The sequence below is a fragment of the Terrapene carolina genome, unplaced genomic scaffold, assembly GCF_002925995.2.
Source record: "Terrapene carolina triunguis isolate 2854851 unplaced genomic scaffold, T_m_triunguis-2.0 Scaffold53, whole genome shotgun sequence".
NCBI lineage: Eukaryota > Metazoa > Chordata > Testudines > Emydidae > Terrapene > Terrapene triunguis.
In genome coordinates, this window is record NW_020664404.1 from 21394121 (window position 1) to 21414354 (window position 20234).

Consider the following 20234-nt stretch of genomic DNA (forward strand, 5'->3'; position numbering starts at 1 on the left):
TTTTTTTTTTTTTTTTTTTTGTTTTTTTTTTTTTTTTTTTTTTAAAGCAAGCCAACAAGCCCCAGCTACACCATAGCTTGGTCATAGTAGCAGATAAAAATATAGTAAAATTTGAAGAGTTCTTCCAAGTTACTCCATTAAACCTTGATCTACTGTGTAAGAGAATTGCAGTTGGTGCATTGGGGTAGATTCTTTTGACTATGAGAATAGGCACAGGTCTGGTCCAAAAAAGCTTGCTGCACGTGGATTGTGCTCTTTCACTTTTTTGATCCTCCTTTTTAATGACTATTTGAAGCTGTTAAGGAAGAGTGAGATGTTTTAAGATGTATTATCCATATATTGGTGAGGCTCAAATCTGGATTCCAGTGTCTCATGACAAAAATAGGGGTCTGGATGAAAGCCAGTTATCTGTGACTCAACATGAATAACATTATCACACACACACAGATAACACATGCAGCCCTGTTAGGGCTCTTCCTTGCTGGACACTTACCAGACTGTAGTGGTTTTGGGGCCACTTCACTGAATCCATGTGCTTTAAACCTCCAGGGTCTTAACTGAGTCCAGGCATTGCTCCTGCCTGGGGTCTGTAGGCATACCCTCTTGGTGCCAGTCCTCTGTCTAGCAACCCTTTCTGAGAACTGAGACTTCCCCTCTCCCCCCAGTCCAACTGCTTAGCCCTTGTGTCCATTTCTGACCCTCAGGCTCCTCCATAGCATAAGTAAACCCTTTCCCCAAACTCAACCTTGAGGGTATTCTGGCTTTACAGTTAACGCTTCAGGAGTATACCATAGCAAAAGCAAACAGAAACATACACTTTTCACAGGACTCTAGACACAATAACTATTTACTTAGCATAAGAAATATACAATTTAGACAAAGTAATAAACATACCTGTATGCATTCCCCTCCCTCCTTTTCATCACCACTTTGGAGAGTTCATTGGGCTTAGAGCTGAGTCCTTGAAGCAGTCCAGGTTCCCCCTCCTGCACATGACTTCTCTTCTTAATCATGGACGCTCTTATCCCTCTGACCCTTGTGCTCTTCTGCCCAGTTTCCTCTACTTCTGCTCTTTTCTCAAAATGGTGACCGAGACCTTCTCTTTTATAACCTCCAGTCCCTTTTGTCAGGTGATCCTCTGTTCACCTTCGCCAGGTGATCCATTGCATGTCTACACTGTAGGGTGCTACAGCAGCATAGCTATGGTACCCCATAGTGTAGATGCAGACTACAGCGGCGGAAGGTTTTTTTTGTCAGTGCAGGAACTCCATTTCCTCAAATGACGGTAACTGGGTTAATGGAAGCATTCTTCTGTTGACCTAGTTGCATCTACATTATAGGTTAGGTCACATAGATATGGTGCTCAGGGGTGTGGATTTTTCACACCACTGAAGGCCAAAGCTATGTTGACCTATGTTTTAAGCATAGACCAGACCTTAATTACCAGCTCCTCTGGCCAAACTGGTTCTTCTGGGTAGCAGCCAACTCTTTCTCCAAGGATACTTCTATTTGAATAGAGCATCATCAGGGTATAATGACCCTCTATTTGCCCTGTGTTGCCATCCTGTGCAATTTGTCTAACATGGAGGTAGAAGGACACCAGAGAAGGCAGCAAGCCCCCCTTTCAGTCTAATACAGATGCACATGTCTAATACATAATACAGTCTAACCCCCAGAATCACACAGAGTTCTTAAGCTATACAAAGACAGATTCCCCAAATCATCACAAAGACAGAACCAGAACTTGCTGACAATGGCAATGAGAATTTTTGCTGAGCATTTAGAGAAATAAATGTGTGGACCTACTTATGTGTCACTGCTTTTATTGAAGTTATATCACCATTTTTTTGCCACACTGCTTCAGTCTTGGAAGGGTGCTACCCCGTCATTGCTCCTGGATTCTCAGATTGCTATAGTCTTATAGTATTCTTTATCACCTATGTTCGGTGAGAAAACTGAAACCGTTTCTCTCTAATGTAGACCTCACAACAAACTTCCCCACCTTTATGTTAGGCATTTAACGTTAGCACTAGCTAGTCATGGCTTACACTAAGGTAAATGAGATCACAATCAGATCCATCACATCTGGCTGGAGAACTTTTTCATTTGAGGGCCTTTGTCTTTGAAATTTGCTCCCTTGGATGTTTTAACAGAGCCCAAGTCTATCAAGCCTCAGAACAGAATGTAAGATGTATTTTTATTTGGTTTGATTTTTGCTTGGTTTTATCTTTTAAAATTTGAAAGAAGACCCGTGGTGGTCAAAGCTACCCATTATGGAAGGCTTGTCATTTGTATTTTAAATTTGAAAATAATCATCTAGCTGCTATAGCAAAAGATCATCTGAAGAGCAATAAAATAAATTAGTTTCCAGCCAAGACAGTATCAGAGATCGGTCTACTACAGTTTAAAACGCCATGGCTCACATGATGAACTGACAGGTTTCAGAGTAGCAGCCGTGTTAGTCTGTATCCGCAAAAAGAACAGGAGTACTTGTGTCACCTTAGAGACTAACAAATTTATTTAAGCATAAGCTTTCGTGGGCTCCAGCCCACTTCATCGGATGCATAGAATGGAACACACAGAAAGAAGATATTTATACATACAGAGAACATGAAAAGGTGGGAGTAGCCATACCAACTGTAAGAGGCCAATCAATTGAGATGAGCTATCAGCAGCAGGAGAGAGAAAAAAAACCTTTGAAGTGATAGCTGAATACATTGCTGCCCTATTGTAAAGAGGAATGAGGTGGTCATGAGGGTAGTCTGGACCCAAACTACTGTGAGATTTACACTTCCTGTATGGAATTCCACTCAGTAAGCAGACCATTGCATTCTCTCCAATAGCTGAAATTTCTGAGTAGTCTTCAGGCATAGCTTATGTAGACTGTATTACAGTGATGCAGGTGACCCAAGGCATGGATAAGTGTAGTAAGGTCTGCGTATGGAAAAACCTTCTTACCAACTGCAAAAAAAGAGAGAGAAAAAAGTGCAACCTTATAACCACCTCTAGTATCTGGAACCTCAGGGGCAGCTACTGATCAACCATTATGCTCCCGCTTCATACCCACCTCACTTGCAAACCTCATTAATAAACAGTGGTCACCCAACTTCCATGGAAGAAACTCATATAATCTCTGCATTTCTTACTCCTGAGGAAATTCTGTGGGGGGGAAAAAAAATCTGTGCACAATATTTTAAAATTCTGCAAATTTTATTTGCAAATAAATAAATATGAAGGCTCCAGCTTGGCAATGTGGAGCACAGGCCACAGGCTACACAGAGGAGGGAGATCACCCTCAAGGCCCCCACCCACGCCCGGGACACAAACTCCGTGGTGAGGCTGCACCCAACCCTGACACAGTGCCAGGGCTGGGCCTGACCCAGAAACACCCAGAGCCCTGTCCCTCCGTGCCAGGCACACCAGTTTTGGGTAGGCAGGCTCAGCCTGGCAGGATCTAGGTGTGGGGTGAGAGGTTTGTGTGGAGCAGTCTGGGTGCGGGGGAGATCTGGATGCACAGGGGCTCGTTGGGGAGGGTTCTGGGTGAAGGGGACTCTGCAGGGGGGGTCCAGGAGAAGGTGTTTGGGGCTCAGAGGGGGGGGTTTGGGTGTGGAGGGATGTGGCTCACGCAGGGGGTGTTGGGTTTGGGGGGCTCAGTGGGAGGCCTGGGGGGTTGCTTGTTTGGGCTCAGTGGGATGAGGGATGTGGCTCATGGGGGGGGGGGTCTGGGTGTCGCTGGTTTGGGCTCAGTGGGATGGGGGTGCAGGGGGCTCATTGGGATGGTCCAGGTGCGGGGGGGTGGGGCTCAGCAGGGTGGGGGTTCAGGTATGGGGGGGGCTTGGTGGGGAGTTTGAGTATGGGGGGGTGAGGCTCAGCAGGGGTGTTGGGGGGGCCTGGATGCATGGGGCTTTGGGAGACGGGGAAGCAGCTCCCTGCACAGCGATCCCTCCCCCTGCAGCTGAGGAGTGATGGGGACAGAAAAAGGGGTGCGGAGCCGTGGGAGGTTTCTGAGGGTGGATCTGACCCGCCCTGGCCGCTCTGTGCAGGGGAAGAGGAAGTGCGCTCCCAGCCCAGCAGGGACTAGCAGCTGAGCCTGGTGCAAGGTAGGAGCCACTGGCCAGGGTGTCCCCAGCCTCATCCGACCTCACCCCGTCAAAGTGATTTACCTCTCCGCTGGCTGCTCCGGGTGCCTGAAACAATGCGGCTGCACTTCTGAGGAGGGGCGTGTGACCGCTCCCTTTGCTTCCCCATCAGTCATTTTTCTCTCAGGAAGCAAAAAATCTGCGGGGGCAGTAATTCTGTGCACGCACAGTGGTGCAGAAAGAATTTCCCCTGGAGTAATTTCTTCTGGTTGCTGCTCTGAATCCAAAAGAATCATCTCCTTCTTGTCTGCCTGAATCTCAGCCAACTAGTTCTCATTTAGAGAACCCTTGGCTAGACACTGAGTCTCTTATCTGACTGGTTGATTCTAAAGACACAGACACACAGTTTGAGTGTTGTCCACATACTGAAGACCCTGCACCCCATACTATCTCCCATAGCAGTCTCATATTCACATTGAACAGGAGGAATGACAAAATTAGATCCCTGTGGGACCTAACATGAGAGATTATTCATCTTGCCTGAAGGATCTCCCACTATTCTCCTGTGTGACCTCTCAGAAGCAAAGGAATGGAGCCATTCAGTTTCCAGTCCCCTTTAACGCACTCTGGAAACCAAAAGCATCAGCAAATAATCTATGTTAATGCAATGTCCAGGGTCTTGCTTTAGCAGATTAAAAACAACGAATCAGTCAATGATTATTTTCAACAAAATGGCTTTCTTTAAAAATGGAGGTACTGCATAAGCTATTCATGTACGCTATTTTTGATACTAGAAATGTTAAAACATATTTACCATGATGAATAAATTGCATTTTGAGATAAATTCTCTACGGGTTGTAGTTTGAGGACAAGGACAAAGTTGATAAGTTACATGGTGTCTTCGTTTTGACAGGAGTTGGCTCACACTGATACCTCCTTTTTCACGTATCAGTTAGAAACTAACCAAATCAGGAAAGAATAAATAACAGCTGCATGACCAATATATCTAACCACAATTGAGATTTTGTCAGTAATGTCATGAAACATGTTGCATTGCCTGTTATGAAGTTTTTCTTTTCTTTTCTTTTCTTTTCTTTTCTTTTCTTAGTGGTACTTCATTTTTAGAGCCTAAAGCTTTCAGGTCAGCAGTGCTGAGTCTTACTGTATTATCATCTACACTTTCAGCCTATGAAAAGTTTAGTGATGTTAGCATTCCTTCTTTGCAGGTGTTTGAGAATCATCTTTAGCTGCTTAATACACAAGAAAGCAAACTGACTTGATCACAAAATCTTGTACTACATTGTTTTGTTCGTTAAAAACAAAACAAAAACAAGTATCGGGGGTAGCCGTGTTAGTCTGTATCTACAAAAACAACAAGGAGTCTGGTGGCACCTTAAAGACTAACAGATTTATTCGGGCATAAGCTTTCGTGGGTAAAAACCTCACTTCTTCAGATGCAACAAAACAAAAACACTGTCTCTGTGTGACTCTATTGTATATTTATTGCTAGTTGTCACTGTGAAATATATTGTAGAGGGGAAATTGGCCATAGCTACCATTGAACATTAGAATATTTTATGTATTATGTTTTCAAAGAATAATAGTAGAAGCCAAGCCTTGAAAAACTATCAAATAAAGAGCTGTCAGTTATGGATGGCTTTGACTGGCTTTCTTGTCAGCTGACCATGAACAGAATTTAGCAGAATATTTATGACCTATATCCTTCATACAAATTAGTAATGGGTGACAAAGTTAGTGTGTTTTGTTCTGTTCTTACCCTGGCATATGACATTGTCACAAGTACCCATGCAGAGTGAAGGATAGACATCAGTAGAGGGCATATGGTACTCCTCTTTAATTGCATTCCAAGAAGACAGTGTGATTATAAAATTGTAGATATACATAATGCTGGGATGTATGTGAAATGACTGGGGATAGGTGAAAAAATAATTGTCATAAATAGCCGAGAGATTGGTGTGCTCTAGTGGCCTGAGCTGAGTAGTTGGTACTTGGTACAGGAACCCTTGAATTCTAATTACAGCTTGACTTTGGCTTTATGGTCTTGGTGAAATCCCTTAATTTCTCAGCCCCAGGTTCCCCACCTTCACTGGGGGAGGTGTGAGGAAATGAATTAATGTAGTTAACTTTTTATACAAATATTTTGAAGGTACAGAACACTATACAAGCATTTGGTAACTGCAAAAGTAGTAATAAGAAGATACTTTGGAAAGAAGGCATAAAAATGTAAATCTTTTCAAGCGATATGGTCAAGTAATTTAGCCTTCATATTTAGACTTTGTTGAAAATCTACAGCAGTCAGCATTTAAAAAAGATACTCACCAATAGTTACCAGACAGTGGTATGTGATATACTGTACTTATTTCCTGTTATAAATACAGGCAAAAGGTTTAGTTACTTAGGCTTGTTAACAGAAGACAAATTCTATCCAAGATTTTCAAAAGTTATTAATGATTTGAATTGTCTGTCAGTAATAGAGGCCTGATTTTTCACAAAGCTCTGAGTACACTCTCCATGAAGAACAGGCCCCTCAAAGATGTCACGAGCTGGGCATTCAAAACAAGAATCCAAATTCACTAGTTGCTTTTGAAAATCTTAGTCACTGACGTTTTAATGGTGACGGCTAATATCTGAATGTGACAATTTTGATTTAAAAAAAAATCAGTAAAAAGTATTGTTAAATGTTCCCCGTAAGTTTTGGAAGCCCAGACTAAACAGTTTTGTGCTGATGGGTGAGCATAAGTGAAGCTGCCCAGTTGAGTTTAAATATCCTTGTTGAATGAAGTGCAACAGATTAAGCAAGTAACATAAATGTTGTCAATTTAATTTAAGGTGGTGCTTACAACTCTGGTAAGGAAGATTATATTTTTTAAAATAATGATTATTATCTAGACAATTTTCTTTTAATTTCTTACCTGAATAGTATATGTATTTTTAAATAGGACCTTGACTAAGGACACGTATTGTTTTGAGAATTGAGTATATCACTTTTATTAGTCTAACTGTATATTCTTGAAATCTGAAGACATGAAGCTGCACTATGGTGATCTCACAGACAGTACTTGCCTGGTGAAGATAATTAATGAAGTGAAGCCCACTGAAATCTACAACTTGGGAGCTCAGAGCCATGTCAAAGTAAGTAACTTTCATCATTGAGAATTTTGAATGGTTAGTGAGTGTGTGCACTGTATCTCTATTCATAATTTCTATTCAACAATTACTAGTTATAATGTGTGAGCACTGCTTTAAATCCTAGCAAATACTACTAACTTGGTGCTGAATACTGTCCCAGTTTCCGTACTGAATGTAAAATTAAACCTCAAGTGGTAGTATGAGGTTAAATTGGCATTGCCAAGATTATCCCCAATTTTTGAGGCTTAGTGTCTCTACCATTTGAAATAACATTGGGTTAAAAATGTCCTGAAAAGAAACCCTAATAGAAGACTAGCATACTGTTGGTTTGTGTCTGAACCAAAACATTGTTTTAAAGTAATATTTTATTTTTAGCTGATATATGTGATGACGTGTATGAACCTGACTAAAACATTCCAAATAGCTGAGTGCTGGTCTCAGTTCTGATCAGAAGCCTTTGGGGTGAAATATTTAGTTCCATAATATTCCTCACCCCAAGCCTCTAACTAGCAGTCTTTGACTTGCTCCTCCTTCTCTGTCCACCAGTAGTCTGCCCTTTGATCCTGCTGGTATCTGTTTTGGAATGCTTTGGAGTAGCCCTTTGTTATTTTATTTGTATATATTTTTATTTCCCAGGTATTTGCAACTTTTAGTGCAGGGGTTCTCAAACTGGGGGTTGTGACCCCTCAGGGGTCCCAAGGTGGTTACCTGGGGGTCGTAAACTGTCAGCTCGGTGGGGCTGACAGCCCTGAGTCCCCATTAAATTAAATTATCCCCCCCATTTTTAATTTATAAGGGGTGTCACACTCAGAGGCTTGCTGTGTGAAAGGGGTCACCAATACAGAAAGTTTGAAAACCACTGTTTTAGTGTGTATGAGTTGCATCTGTTGTTGCTACTAGTCTGTTAAATTTATAGTGGGTGCCATAATAAAACATTTACAGTGTCCTGTATAGTACCTACAGAAAGTCTTTTTCTGAGTGAAAGAGACTAACCTCATTTAATCCTTTACTAATATGCAAAAGATTACCCAGAAATGAGCATTTCAAGGTCTTTGCTGGCCCTGGTGATTTTTCTCCAAAGAAGAATTTAACCTTTTCTCTCATTGATGCACTTCTTTTTCTTTTTCTTTTCTCCTGGATACACTACTGATCTTCAGGTGTTAATTGACAGAACATTGGCTGTAACAGAACCACAATATAATAGCCACCATTTTCACAGCTTCTTTTATTAAAATTGGTTTATTCTTGACGTAGAAATAATTTGAGCTTCTGGCACCCTACTTAACAGAGAATGCTTCAAATTAGTTTTGTACCCAGTCTGCTTGATCTTCATTCATTTGCAATTTGTGTATTTGTTCATGAAAAGAAACATCTCCACTTTTTTATAGTTCTCCAAGCATCTGTATAAGAATGTATCACTACCAGTTCTGCCTGTGCCAGTTTTGAGGTAGACCGTGTCCTCTGAAAGAATATGACGTGTAAATGGAGAGAGAGTGCCATTTACTTTTTCTGAAGGGGAAATGGAAAATTTTAAAACTGTGTCAAAGGGTTGAACTTACAGCTAGAGACAAATCAGTAGTTTTACGTTGAAATACCAATCTGCTGTGAGTTCAGGAAAGTGATGTGAGTAACAAGGTGAATTTTCTGTTGTTAATGGGATGGGCAGCTGCCTAATGTGCATGTAACTTTACATCAACAAAACAGAAATAAAAACTGCACCTTATTGTAATCACAGAATTCTCTTTAAACACATGTAGTTTCATTTACCATGGGGAATCATCATTTGCATTTGCTACTTCAGATCTGTCTTATAAATTAGGATCCATAGACTACTCTTAACTACTTGGTAGCGAATTGTGATTAGAAAACAATGGTAAATCAGCCACATGCACCTTCTGCCTCCTTCCTCTTCTAAGGCCAAGAGTGGGAGTGGGTACATAATTGCTTTCAAACTCTTGTGTCTAAGCCAGCAAAAGCAAATCGTGCCTAAAGACAGCAACTAATGACTGGTCTGATCATAGATATAAAAATTAAATTGAAGTATGTTAGCTTTTTAAGTTCTAAAAATAATATTTTGGTATTATCAAGATGATTTAGAACTGGTTTAGCAATGCCAAACGTTCTAAGACAGCTGCTGACACTAACTGAGTTGGGAAAGTACCTGTTTCTTCATAATAAGCTTTTGCAAACTGGTGAACATCCTCATCAGCACATGATTTAAGCAAAGCTTGCTTTAATCATAGCCTATGTAAATTACCCACTTTTTGTGTGTGTGTGGTGCTTTCAGAGAAAAAGTTCTAATCTTAGCTTACTTTACATTCTGGTCACTTTGAATCAATGACGTCTACAGTGTTTTTTGGTGGTGTTTATGTTGGCTTGTGTTTATGTAGAATAAAGTGTTCTATCACACTCCCTTCCAGTTAATTTTATGTGAGCCATGCTGAAAGTAAGGAAAATAAAATAATAGGAAGTTGGTCTGGTTTCCTGTAGGAAACCAATGAAGATGAAATTGGTTCTTGGAATGAACCCACAGCAGTCTGGGAAATACTGACAGAGAAGACCATTTTTCTCAATCGTAAACAGTGAGGATTATGACTCATGAGTAGGTCATTGAGAGGCTGATTTAATCTTCTGCTGGAGAAAGTGAGAGATGAATGACTGAAATTTGCTAGTTATTAGAAACAGTAAACTTAACATGATATCATCATCAGAGTAGGAACAAATTATCCAGTGTGTAATCCTGCCTGTTTTCATGAAGAATGGGGTTTACAACTTCTACGGAGGGTGTTCAGTAACAGTAGCACAGTCACTTCAGAGCTGTTACACTTGTAGTTTAATCTTAAATTCTGTCTGTTCTTTAGACACTGCTGTATCATGAATCGTTACTACTAACCATGCAACTATTTTTTTCATTTGGGTAGAATTGATGGTGGTAATTGGTTATTGTGAATTGACTCCAAATGCCAAGCACAGAATAGGTTGTTTTATGTACATGCTTGATTAACTGAAACCGGTTATCCAAAACTCCCTGCTATAGTCTTGACATATGCCATGTCTACACTACCACTTACATTGGCAAAACTTACGTCACTCAGGGGTTTCGCCGGCGTAAGTTTTGCCGGCATAAGTGCTAGTGTGCACAGTGCTACATCAGCGGGAGAGTTTCTCCTGCTGACGTAGCTACCACCACTCATTGGAGGTGGTTTAATTATGTTGCTGGGAGAGCTCTCACTTCAGCATAAAGCGGCTACATGTGAGATCTTACAGCTGTGCCACTGTAAGGTCTCTAGTGTAGACATGGCCATAGACTCGTATATTTTAAAGTGTATTAACTAAATTCAAAATTCCTTCAAATATCCAAAACCTAGTTTGACTGAATTTGTTTAGTGCCATTCCCTCACACCATTTGGCTAATTGAGGGGGTATTGCATATTCACCTGTGTGTGTGTGTGTGTGTGTGTATAGAACAGTGCACAGCATCTTATAACTATTTTAGGCAAACATAATTATGAACAGTATTAATTGCGTATGGAATCACAGTGCAGTATTAACTGTAGATATTTTACTATTGCCATCTTAAATTAATCAAGCAGGTATATACTCTGCTGGTGATAGAAATTTTTAAAGCAAAGGGCAGCATAACACTGATATAGAGAATTCTGTCTCATATTAAACAGCTTAGAGTTAAATTTACATGTGGTACAAAGGGATGCAACTGCTTTGTTTCTAATGGAGTTACTTTTGCCCAGTTACTCTAAGTCTGAATGTGGTCCTTTTAGTGTACTTGCTGTAATCAGTAGGAGATGACATATGGGCTGTTGGCAGTGATTATTGGTTTCTGTTGCCAAAACTGTTGTCATAAAATATATAAGACGTGAAAAAAATGGGTTGATGTATTGCAACTAGGGTGCCTAATGTTTGCAACACAGACACCTCGGCAATGTGCCAGCGGCCCTAGTGTTAGTTTATATGCAAATAAGGTCTAACTTTTAAAAATCCAAGTACTGGTACTTTTTTCTACTTTGCAAGGTAAATACAAATAGTTTATTGTTTTTGTTCAACAGTGATAAAACCCTGAAGTTGATCAGGTTTTCTTAAACTGCAGTTGCTGAGAGAGGTTGGATCAGGGCTACGTTTTATTATTACGTGATCTGCATTTGGCACTGTGCTTGGACATTGGCACTCTACTATATGATACCAAAATATCAATTAATAATAATATGCATCACTCATAAAGCACTTTTCATTTAGAGAGCTCAAAGTAATTTAGGAGCCTTGTCCCTATTTTGCAATGAGGAAACTGAAATGCTAAGAAAGGTTAAACAACTTCCTGTATGCGTAGAATCCCGTTTTTCTGACTCTTCGACCTGCCCTCTGTGCATTGAACCACATTGCCTCCCAAATGTTGTAAGCTGGGAAGAATCAATGTGTGACTAAACAAGAGGAATACTTCAAACAACCAGTTGTCCTCTGGTAGCAGATTTTATTCCATCTGCAGCAGCATCTCTGTTTTGGCTCAGATTTACTAATGCATTGTTAGATTTGAATATTTTGATTCAGGGCCAGTGTTTGCTTCTAATCAGAATATAAAGGTACCCCCAAAATGTTGTTTAGCTGAAATATTTTATGCAGTAGAAAAAGAATTCACAGTACATTGAGGAATTTCAACATTATGGGCCTGATTTGAGAGTAGCTGTTGAAATCTATTTAAGTTACATTGGTGTAAAGCTTGTGTAAATAAGAACAGAATCAGGCCCATTGCTTTAAGTTTGTTACTTTAGAATAAATTTCCGTGGGTTTATTTCTGCTTATGTACTTCAAAAATGCTGACTGTTAATATAAGGTACTTTTTTGTAGTTGGCAGAATTTTTCACTCAGAATTTAACACAGCATCGTTTTAAATATTGTGCAGATTTGCACATAATGCAGAAATACGTATATGCTTTGATTTTCTTTTCATGTAAATCGGATTAATTTTTAATGCTTGGGTGCCTAAACACCAATATTCGTTTCTACGAGTGGAAATGTATACTTGGTTCATAAGCTCATGCTGATGTTTACTCTCTGTCAGTATTGGAATTAACACCACCTGAGTAATTTTTAGTGTTAACTAACAATGAAACATGATAATTCAAGATGTAAATTCAGAATATCTGGCAATAAAATAACAATGGTCCATGATTGTTTGCAAAAAAAATAACATGCTACCAAGCTAAAACACTTCCCTTTAAATGTACAGTATCAGAGGAATATACGTCTAAAATACATAGGAAGTACCGTATTTGAAAACTGGTTTATTTTCCTAAAACATATAGGTACTAGAATAAGTTTTTGTATATTCTACTCATGAAAGTAGAAGGGTTGGTATTTGTAATCAGGTGGATTAATGTACAGTCCTTTTAAACTAATCTTCTGGTTAAGGCCCTGATCCTGCAAACACTTACTCAAGGGCTTAGTTTTAAGCATGTGAGTAATCCCATTGAAGTAATAGAATTTATATGATACGATTGGTTCTAATACCTATCTGTTTTCTTAAAACAAACCAGTTTTAAAAATACTTCCTCTGTATTGGGGATATGTATTACTCTCACAGTGTAAATTTAAAAGATGGTATCTTGGTAGCATCTGGATTTTTTCCAAACAAACATTAATCAACAACTTTAATGCGATTACTCATGTATTTAAAATTAAATGTGGGAAAAATGATTGTAGGATTGGAAGATTGGAATTGAGAGACTTATTAGCGACATTTATATAATTTATATCTATTCAGTTTTGGCCCTGATCCTAGAATCCTTATTTAGGTAACCCTCATTGACTTGAGTTCAGTTTTGCTTGAGTAAGAATTGCAGGCTAAACCCTTTGTTAGGAAATTTTAAAGCATTCCCAATCCTTCTGCACTATCAAAAATAATCAGAACTATACACTACTTATAAACTATAAATCACATGGTTTTATCCAGTATGCAGAAGTAATATGTTTCTGATCATTTGGTTTACACATTTTTTGTGCTTTCTTGTTGTATTATATTAAGTTTCCATATAATTAGCTATAAGCATTGCAACAGCCTTAGTGGGTTGCTTATATTACTTCTACATTTGGTGTTGTAAAAGCAGTGAACAGTGAAACACTCACTGTAACAAAATCTAGTTCAGTTAATGGACAAGAATAATGGCACCACTGTGCTAAGGGTAAGGATGCAGTACACACAATATATAAACAAAAATAATCCAATAAATCTTAACTTTATAGAATTTAAGAATTTCACAGTTAGGTTTTATAGGATATTTTACTGTATCACAAGTTGGTATCAAATTATCTTTAATTTAGAGGGTGTGGGATCATTTGATCCGCTAAGAAGTAGAGCCCACTCCTGGCTTTTGCAGCAATAGGAACCTGAATGCAGATTGCTTTGCTGTAGGGATCCTGCTTACCAGGATAGGATTCCATATAGTTGGCTAGGGCACCATGGTATGGGGCATACTTTGCTGTATCTCTTTGCCAAACCACTGTGCTCAGCTACCATCTGTTAGCTAGCCTAGCACTGACTTCTCGCAGCAGTTTGTGCTTCTAGTTTCCAGACCACAACCTCTTGCAGAAGTGGTATGTGAGCCATTTCATTATTCAGGACCTCTCTTAACACACTGGTGTGCTCTGAGGAAGGACCCTGCACTACTGTATCACAAGAGGAAGACGATCCTTGCATTATCTTCTCATCAACTTCACCTTTCTGCATCAGCCAGCGGCTTAATCCTTTAAAGTGCTGAATACTCTAGTCCTAATCCTGCAAAGCACTTAAGCATGTGCTTAACTTGAAATTGATGGGATTACTCAGGTGCTTAAAATTAAGCACTTGCTTAAGTACTTTGCTGGACTGGGGCCATAATGTTGGGCTCTCGAAGGTCAGAGTCTCAATGAGGCTGAGGGCAGCGTAGGGCTCTTAGTGTTCCTTTTTGAAAGTTTAAATGTGTAATTTTGCCTATGTCTAGCTTTAAAACTCTCTCATTGCATTTCTGAGCAATCTAATCCAAATGTAAAGCCATTTAAAAATTCCTTTATATGCACATAATATTTTACTTGGGGGTAGGGTTGAGGAACACTATGAAAATCCTATTATACCTGTTCAAACAGAGTGTTTTCTTTTATTAAGTGTAGGAGGAATTGTAATTTTGATAATAGGTGGTGGTGTTTGGAATTTCTCTTCTAATTAGTAGACCACACAAAGATGGTGTAAAATGCAAATAAACACATCAGTCCAGTCATAATAGCTGCGTGCATCGGCTTGCCTAAACTAAATCTAAAACCAAACATATTTTTAGTAACTCAAATATAATTGTCACATGGCTTGAAATAGATTAATGTAATTGTTAGATACATATACATGTTGTGTCTGCTAATATTGTAAATACATGCAAATGACTAATGGGATTATATGATGAGTTGCAGTAGTATGTACTAAGAAGAATATATTGATTTCTGTTTCTTTAGCAAATAGTGTTACCAAATTTTTCTCTTTGTGATCTGAAACAAGTACTTTTCAGGCCAAGCACAACGGGAGCCAAATTGAGGCAGAATTTTTATGGACACAAATGGACATGTTTTAGTGCTGCAAAAACCTGTAAAATGACCTAACTCTTTGTGCCTTCTCCCCTCCCTCCCACTGCCTACCCCACCTAAAACCCCCAAACCAAATCCTCTCCTCACCCTCTCCCCCAACACCTCACTGTAGCGATTTTTCCTGTTATGGAAAAAAATGCTAGAGATTATATGCTTTTTGGACTATACTGATTTCCTTTGTATTGCACATAATTATAATTTGTTAGGTTTTTGCTTTTTCAGTCTCTGATCATGTTGTTTTTCATGTGTCATTGTTGTGATAAGCACTAAGAAGATTACCACCAATAAGTTATTTTAAAGTATCAGGAAAGCAATTAGGCGAAAAATGAAGCCCGATAATTTATTGAATGCTTATCAGGGGTGTGAAAAAGACAAAACAAAGCCCCGAAGCGTAAGTATTGTGTAAGTATTGCGATCAGCTAGCTGAAAAGATTATAGACTACATTGTCCATCGGTTATTTGTAAATTCAACAGTTGTTGTCTTCTTTTTTTTTTTTTGCAAGATATTTTATAAATGCAAGTAAAGGACTTTTTTTCTTTAATTCCCCTCTTGTGCAATACAGTATATAAAGAGGACTACATACTTTGATGGATGAAGTGGTCCTTATCTTTATGATCTTGATGACTGATAAACCATGTTCTTAATCTGTGTGCGTTATTGGTATTTTAACATTCTGGGATGAATTCTGAACTCAGTTATGTTGTTGTAAATGTAGAGTAACAACTGATGCAGTAGAATTACATTGACTGCAGTGGCATTGAAGCAGGTTTTCATCAGTATGACTGAAGTCAAAATCTGGGCCCTTATTAAATCTATATAATTGCAGATGCATAATATTCTAGCATAATTAGAAACCCAAATTTTGAAAGCATTACCATGTACGTTTTTAAAATTGAAAATGAGTTATGTATACATTCTCTAAGATCTCAATTGGAAAAGGTAGTTTACTTTTAAAGGCACTCCAAATTTAAGATTTTTATTATGTACATTTGTTTTATTTTAAATAGTCCAAATTCTGTTTTAAATTCATTTAAATTTAGAGGGAGGAAAAATGCAAGTTCTGTAAAGGTTTCTGTATTTTCTTTGGAAGGAAGCAAATGTCCCTTAGTACTTTTCCTTCTGACAGCTGGTTCAGTGGAAGATAAATTTGATGGAAAGAGAAGGAAAATAGTTATGGTGTTTCTGGCATATTTCTTCTGTCAAATAGATGGCAGCAGAGTGTTATAGACAATGGAGCAGTCCAGTCCTGTAGTTGTAGTGAAAGAATGGTGACATTGCAAGCTGACTTCTGTCAACTGCAGCCCGGTATAACTTGTAGTTAAACATAAAATACGAAAGAAAGCTACCATTGATAATGCAGGAGCATAGAGGATGAAGAAGGGTATGAGATGCTATAAAGTTCTGAATTCTGGAATAGTCCCAGGTGGGAAAACTTAATCTTTTAAGGTATGTCGTCCTCTCATGCAACATGACTGAAATCAGCTAAAATAATATGCATGTCAAAATAAAATGACAGAAAAAGAAAAGTATTCACAAGTTGCAACTGAAAGTAATGAACTGCTGCCTTGGGGTACTCTAGAACTTGGCCTGCATGCCTATTTTTTAGTTAAGCAAGTTAGAGAGAGGAAATGTCAGTCCTCAAATCAGGCAAGCATTCTTTGGGAAGGTTTGCTCAAATGTAAGCATATTTTAGAAACAGATCTGCAGTCTGTTATGCCCCAATCCCAAAATTAGATTTGCCATTAAAAGGGTTCAAGTATTAAATGCATCTTCAGGATAAGTGGTTAATTAATTAAAATGGTGCTGTGTTTTAATTAGCATTCACTAGCTGCAAAATTAATGGGTGTACAAGGGGTGTAGTAATCAAATATTCTATTTGATGTATTCAAGATTTTGTCTGTATCTGGAGTTTTTAGTAGAATTGCCTTCAAAACAGAGGATGAAATCCTCGCTACTTTGAGATCCACGGTAGTTTTGCAATTAACTTCAATGGGGCCAGGATTTTTCACCTACAGTGAGGAAATTTTGGAGCCTGTCAGTCAATTTCAGCCCAAAATTGTTTCTTTACTTTTACAATTATATCATAAGACAACAATCTGAGATATGAGTGTTTTAGCTTCAAGATTATTATCGCTGCATTGTACTTCAAGGTTTGGAGAAAATTAACACAGGACAATCTTAGTGCTACCAAATCTAGAAAGGACTTTATTTCCGATAACACTGTATTAATACTACTGTTCAGGGTAAACATATGGCACACCATTTATTTTCCTGCTGTACCCTACATGGTTTAGTTTCCATAAACAGAGCTCATTGTTACAAAATTGCTTTCAGAAGTGTATATAACAACTTAGTAAAGGCAATATCTGGCAAGTCTTTGTTGTGACAGAAACTTATTTCTCACATGTTTTTCTTCCTAAATTTGATATCCTAAGACTCCCTACCCCATTCGACAAGTTAACCCTCCCCCCCAATTTAATTTAATTTCTCATAGCTAATAAAGGCATTTTCATTCTGAAGTGTGTTGCAACTCACTCTAGCTGTTACAACTAAGTGAGACTAGAAGGGAGTGTAGTTTCCAACTGTGTAATGTAACAGTGCAAAAATTAATAATCCTGGCTGTTGATGTTTCAGCTTTGATTAAACTGCTGTTGGTGACACAGTATGAGTGGCCCTGTGTGACTTTTTTTTTAATGCTTTTATAAAATGAGGTGTTTTGACAGTTTTAATAAAAGTGCTACAGTATCATATGTACTGTATGTAATTCATGTTATGTCAACATTGCTAAAACATGGATGGTATATGGACTTACATGCACACAGTACTTTAGCCATGCAATAAAATGATAGTATTCTATTTCTTTCTTTTAACTTTCCATATTTAGTATCCGATTCATTAAGCATGCCATGGTTTACAAAGAAATCTTCTGTTTTTTGCTTTCAAACACACTTCTGAGGACATTCCAAATTAACAATAGTGTTTAGAAACATACTATGTTGTTTTAATGGCTTTTATGCTAAAAAGCATAACAATGCTGTTCTAATCACTCTAAAAGGAAACCTGAGTAAGAAAAGCATGCACTGAACACTCACAAATCAGTTAATAGAACAAAAAATAAGAAATTTTTAAGATACATTAAATACATTAAGAAATTTCTTTCTGAAGGTATTTCACCGGACAACCTTTTGTATCTTCAGAGTAAAATGCTGAAGGGCCCTACTTAGGCAAAAACCCATTGAGGTTGGTGCTATTTTTCTGAACAAGTACTTTATCTTGAAAGGCATTATTTAATTTTCTAAAATCTGAAATACTACTTCTGTATCGCACTTTTTTTTTTTTTTTAAGTATCCGCATATTTTTTCTCCTTACTATACTTCCCCCCCTCAGATATGTATGGTTTGTGTATCTTTTTGAAGCATATATATTCACCCCTTTTATTTTCCTGATCAATGGAAGAATTACAGTACAACTTTTTAAAATGAGTCTCTGTAGACTTTTAATGCACATGGAATAGTTGAAATAAAATATTTTACCTATTAAAAAAGGTGTTGCAGATTTGTAATACTACGAGGAGATAATAAGATTACTGAAAAACATCCATTTTTGTAGTCCAAACTATCACACTATGGGACACATTCAAGACTGTGGAATCTGTAATTATGAAATGTCATAGGTTCAGTATTGAGAGCACAAATATTTTATAAGGGGTAATTACAGTGTTCTAATAGTGAAGAGGCAATAGTTACATATTTTTTCTTTTCTAATAATATTTTAGAAAGTGAGAATTAAAATATGGAAGTTTTATATCAAAAATTGCAAACTTATAATGGTATATTGCAATGGTGATTTTTATAGTTTCATTACTTTTTTTAAACATTAAAGGTAGACATAGGCTGTACGACTTACCCATATTGTTAAAAACAATTTAGAAATGAGACAAATATAATTATTCATTCCTTCCACGATCTTTGAACTTGGGTTAACTTTTGTATTGTCTTTTTTATTCTATAGCAATGATCTTGAATTGATATTTGTAGAACATTGTTTTTTAACCATGTTTACAAGTTTGAAATGCAAATTAATTTACAAATTATTTCAATCCATAAACAGTTTAATTTTTGAGTAATGTTTATCAGTAAAACTGTCTGAATCAAGAATTACTAGATCATTTGAATATAAAATTCCTAAGATCTAAAAAGAACCATTTATAATTGTTTTCAGTGATTGTATACTGTACCACTATGAAATTCAGCATGCAGGAAGAGATAAGGAATCAATAGGAGTATTGTCAAATACTTTATGAAATGGTAAGGGATTAGATCCCATGAGCAACTGAGTGCCATCAGCTCCCATTGAAAAATTAGGCTTGGAAACGGAAAAATATCTATCAGTGTGTATACTGTGATATACTCTTTGATTTGAACATGTTATGTAATAAGTTGACTGAAAAAAATCATTTGTTAATGCAGCTCAGTCAGCTGTTGTCTGAGAAACTCCATGCTCCCCAAATCTCCCTGCATTTTGTCCTTCTTATGTTTCACATCCTTGTGACATAGAAGAGGAGTTGTATCAAATGTCTCTGACCATATCCATTGACTTCAAAGAGAGTTTAGCCAGAGTAAAGACTTCAGGATTGAACCACTACTATATTTTCTTCCTGGCCCTATTTTTATCAGTAAGAATGACTGACAGCATTCTCCTGTGTTTCCATATATTTTAATTAAGTATTTAATCGATATTTTGGAGTGAATATTTTCACTGCCAATGTGTTTGCTGAGCTGCATTTTTCTTACAACTATGTGACATTAAGTAGTGGCATTTTCATTTTAAATAGGCATTCTTGCATGATGTTGCCTCTTGGTGATGCAATTTAACTGGCAAAATATCAAAACAAAGGATAAACCAGAAAACATATTATAAAAATAAATTAAAGGATGCTAAAAATTCAAACTATTGCTTCCAAGTTTTATTACTTAATATTTTTGTTTTTGTTGTTTTTTGTATGGGACAAATGAGTTTGAGGGGCTTTCCCAATTTTATACTGTGGTGCAATATTTTGTTTTCCCTTGATGTGTACCTCTAAAAGTTCACTGTGGCAAATTGAATCCCCTGTAAATAATTACATTGCCTATGCCTCGTAATTAACATACATAAGTGAATAATTAACTGGGTAGTAAACTTTAATTGGAGAGCCCTAGTAAGCGTTCCTGAAAATATTACATATTTTCAACCTACCTGAGAGTGGTGCTAGTAAAATAATAATATCTCTTCTGTAATTTGTCACTATTCAGCTACCTTAAATTCTAATCCATTCAAAAAAAGGTTTTGTGCAATGACTGAGGAAAATTATGATTTATTTTCTATCTGCTCTAAATCTTACCTTCCAT

The 20234-nt window shown here is 37.6% G+C and overlaps 1 protein-coding gene across 1 annotated transcript in view; it reads left to right on the forward strand.

The window, feature by feature from the left end:
• GMDS (GDP-mannose 4,6-dehydratase) overlaps window positions 1-20234 on the forward strand; it is a 558168-nt gene that overhangs the window by 120934 nt on the left and 417000 nt on the right. Inside the window, exon 4 of the mRNA XM_024204061.3 lies at window positions 7123-7232. Coding sequence (XP_024059829.1) covers window positions 7123-7232 — 110 coding nt within the window. The remainder of the gene's footprint in view (window positions 1-7122; window positions 7233-20234) is intronic.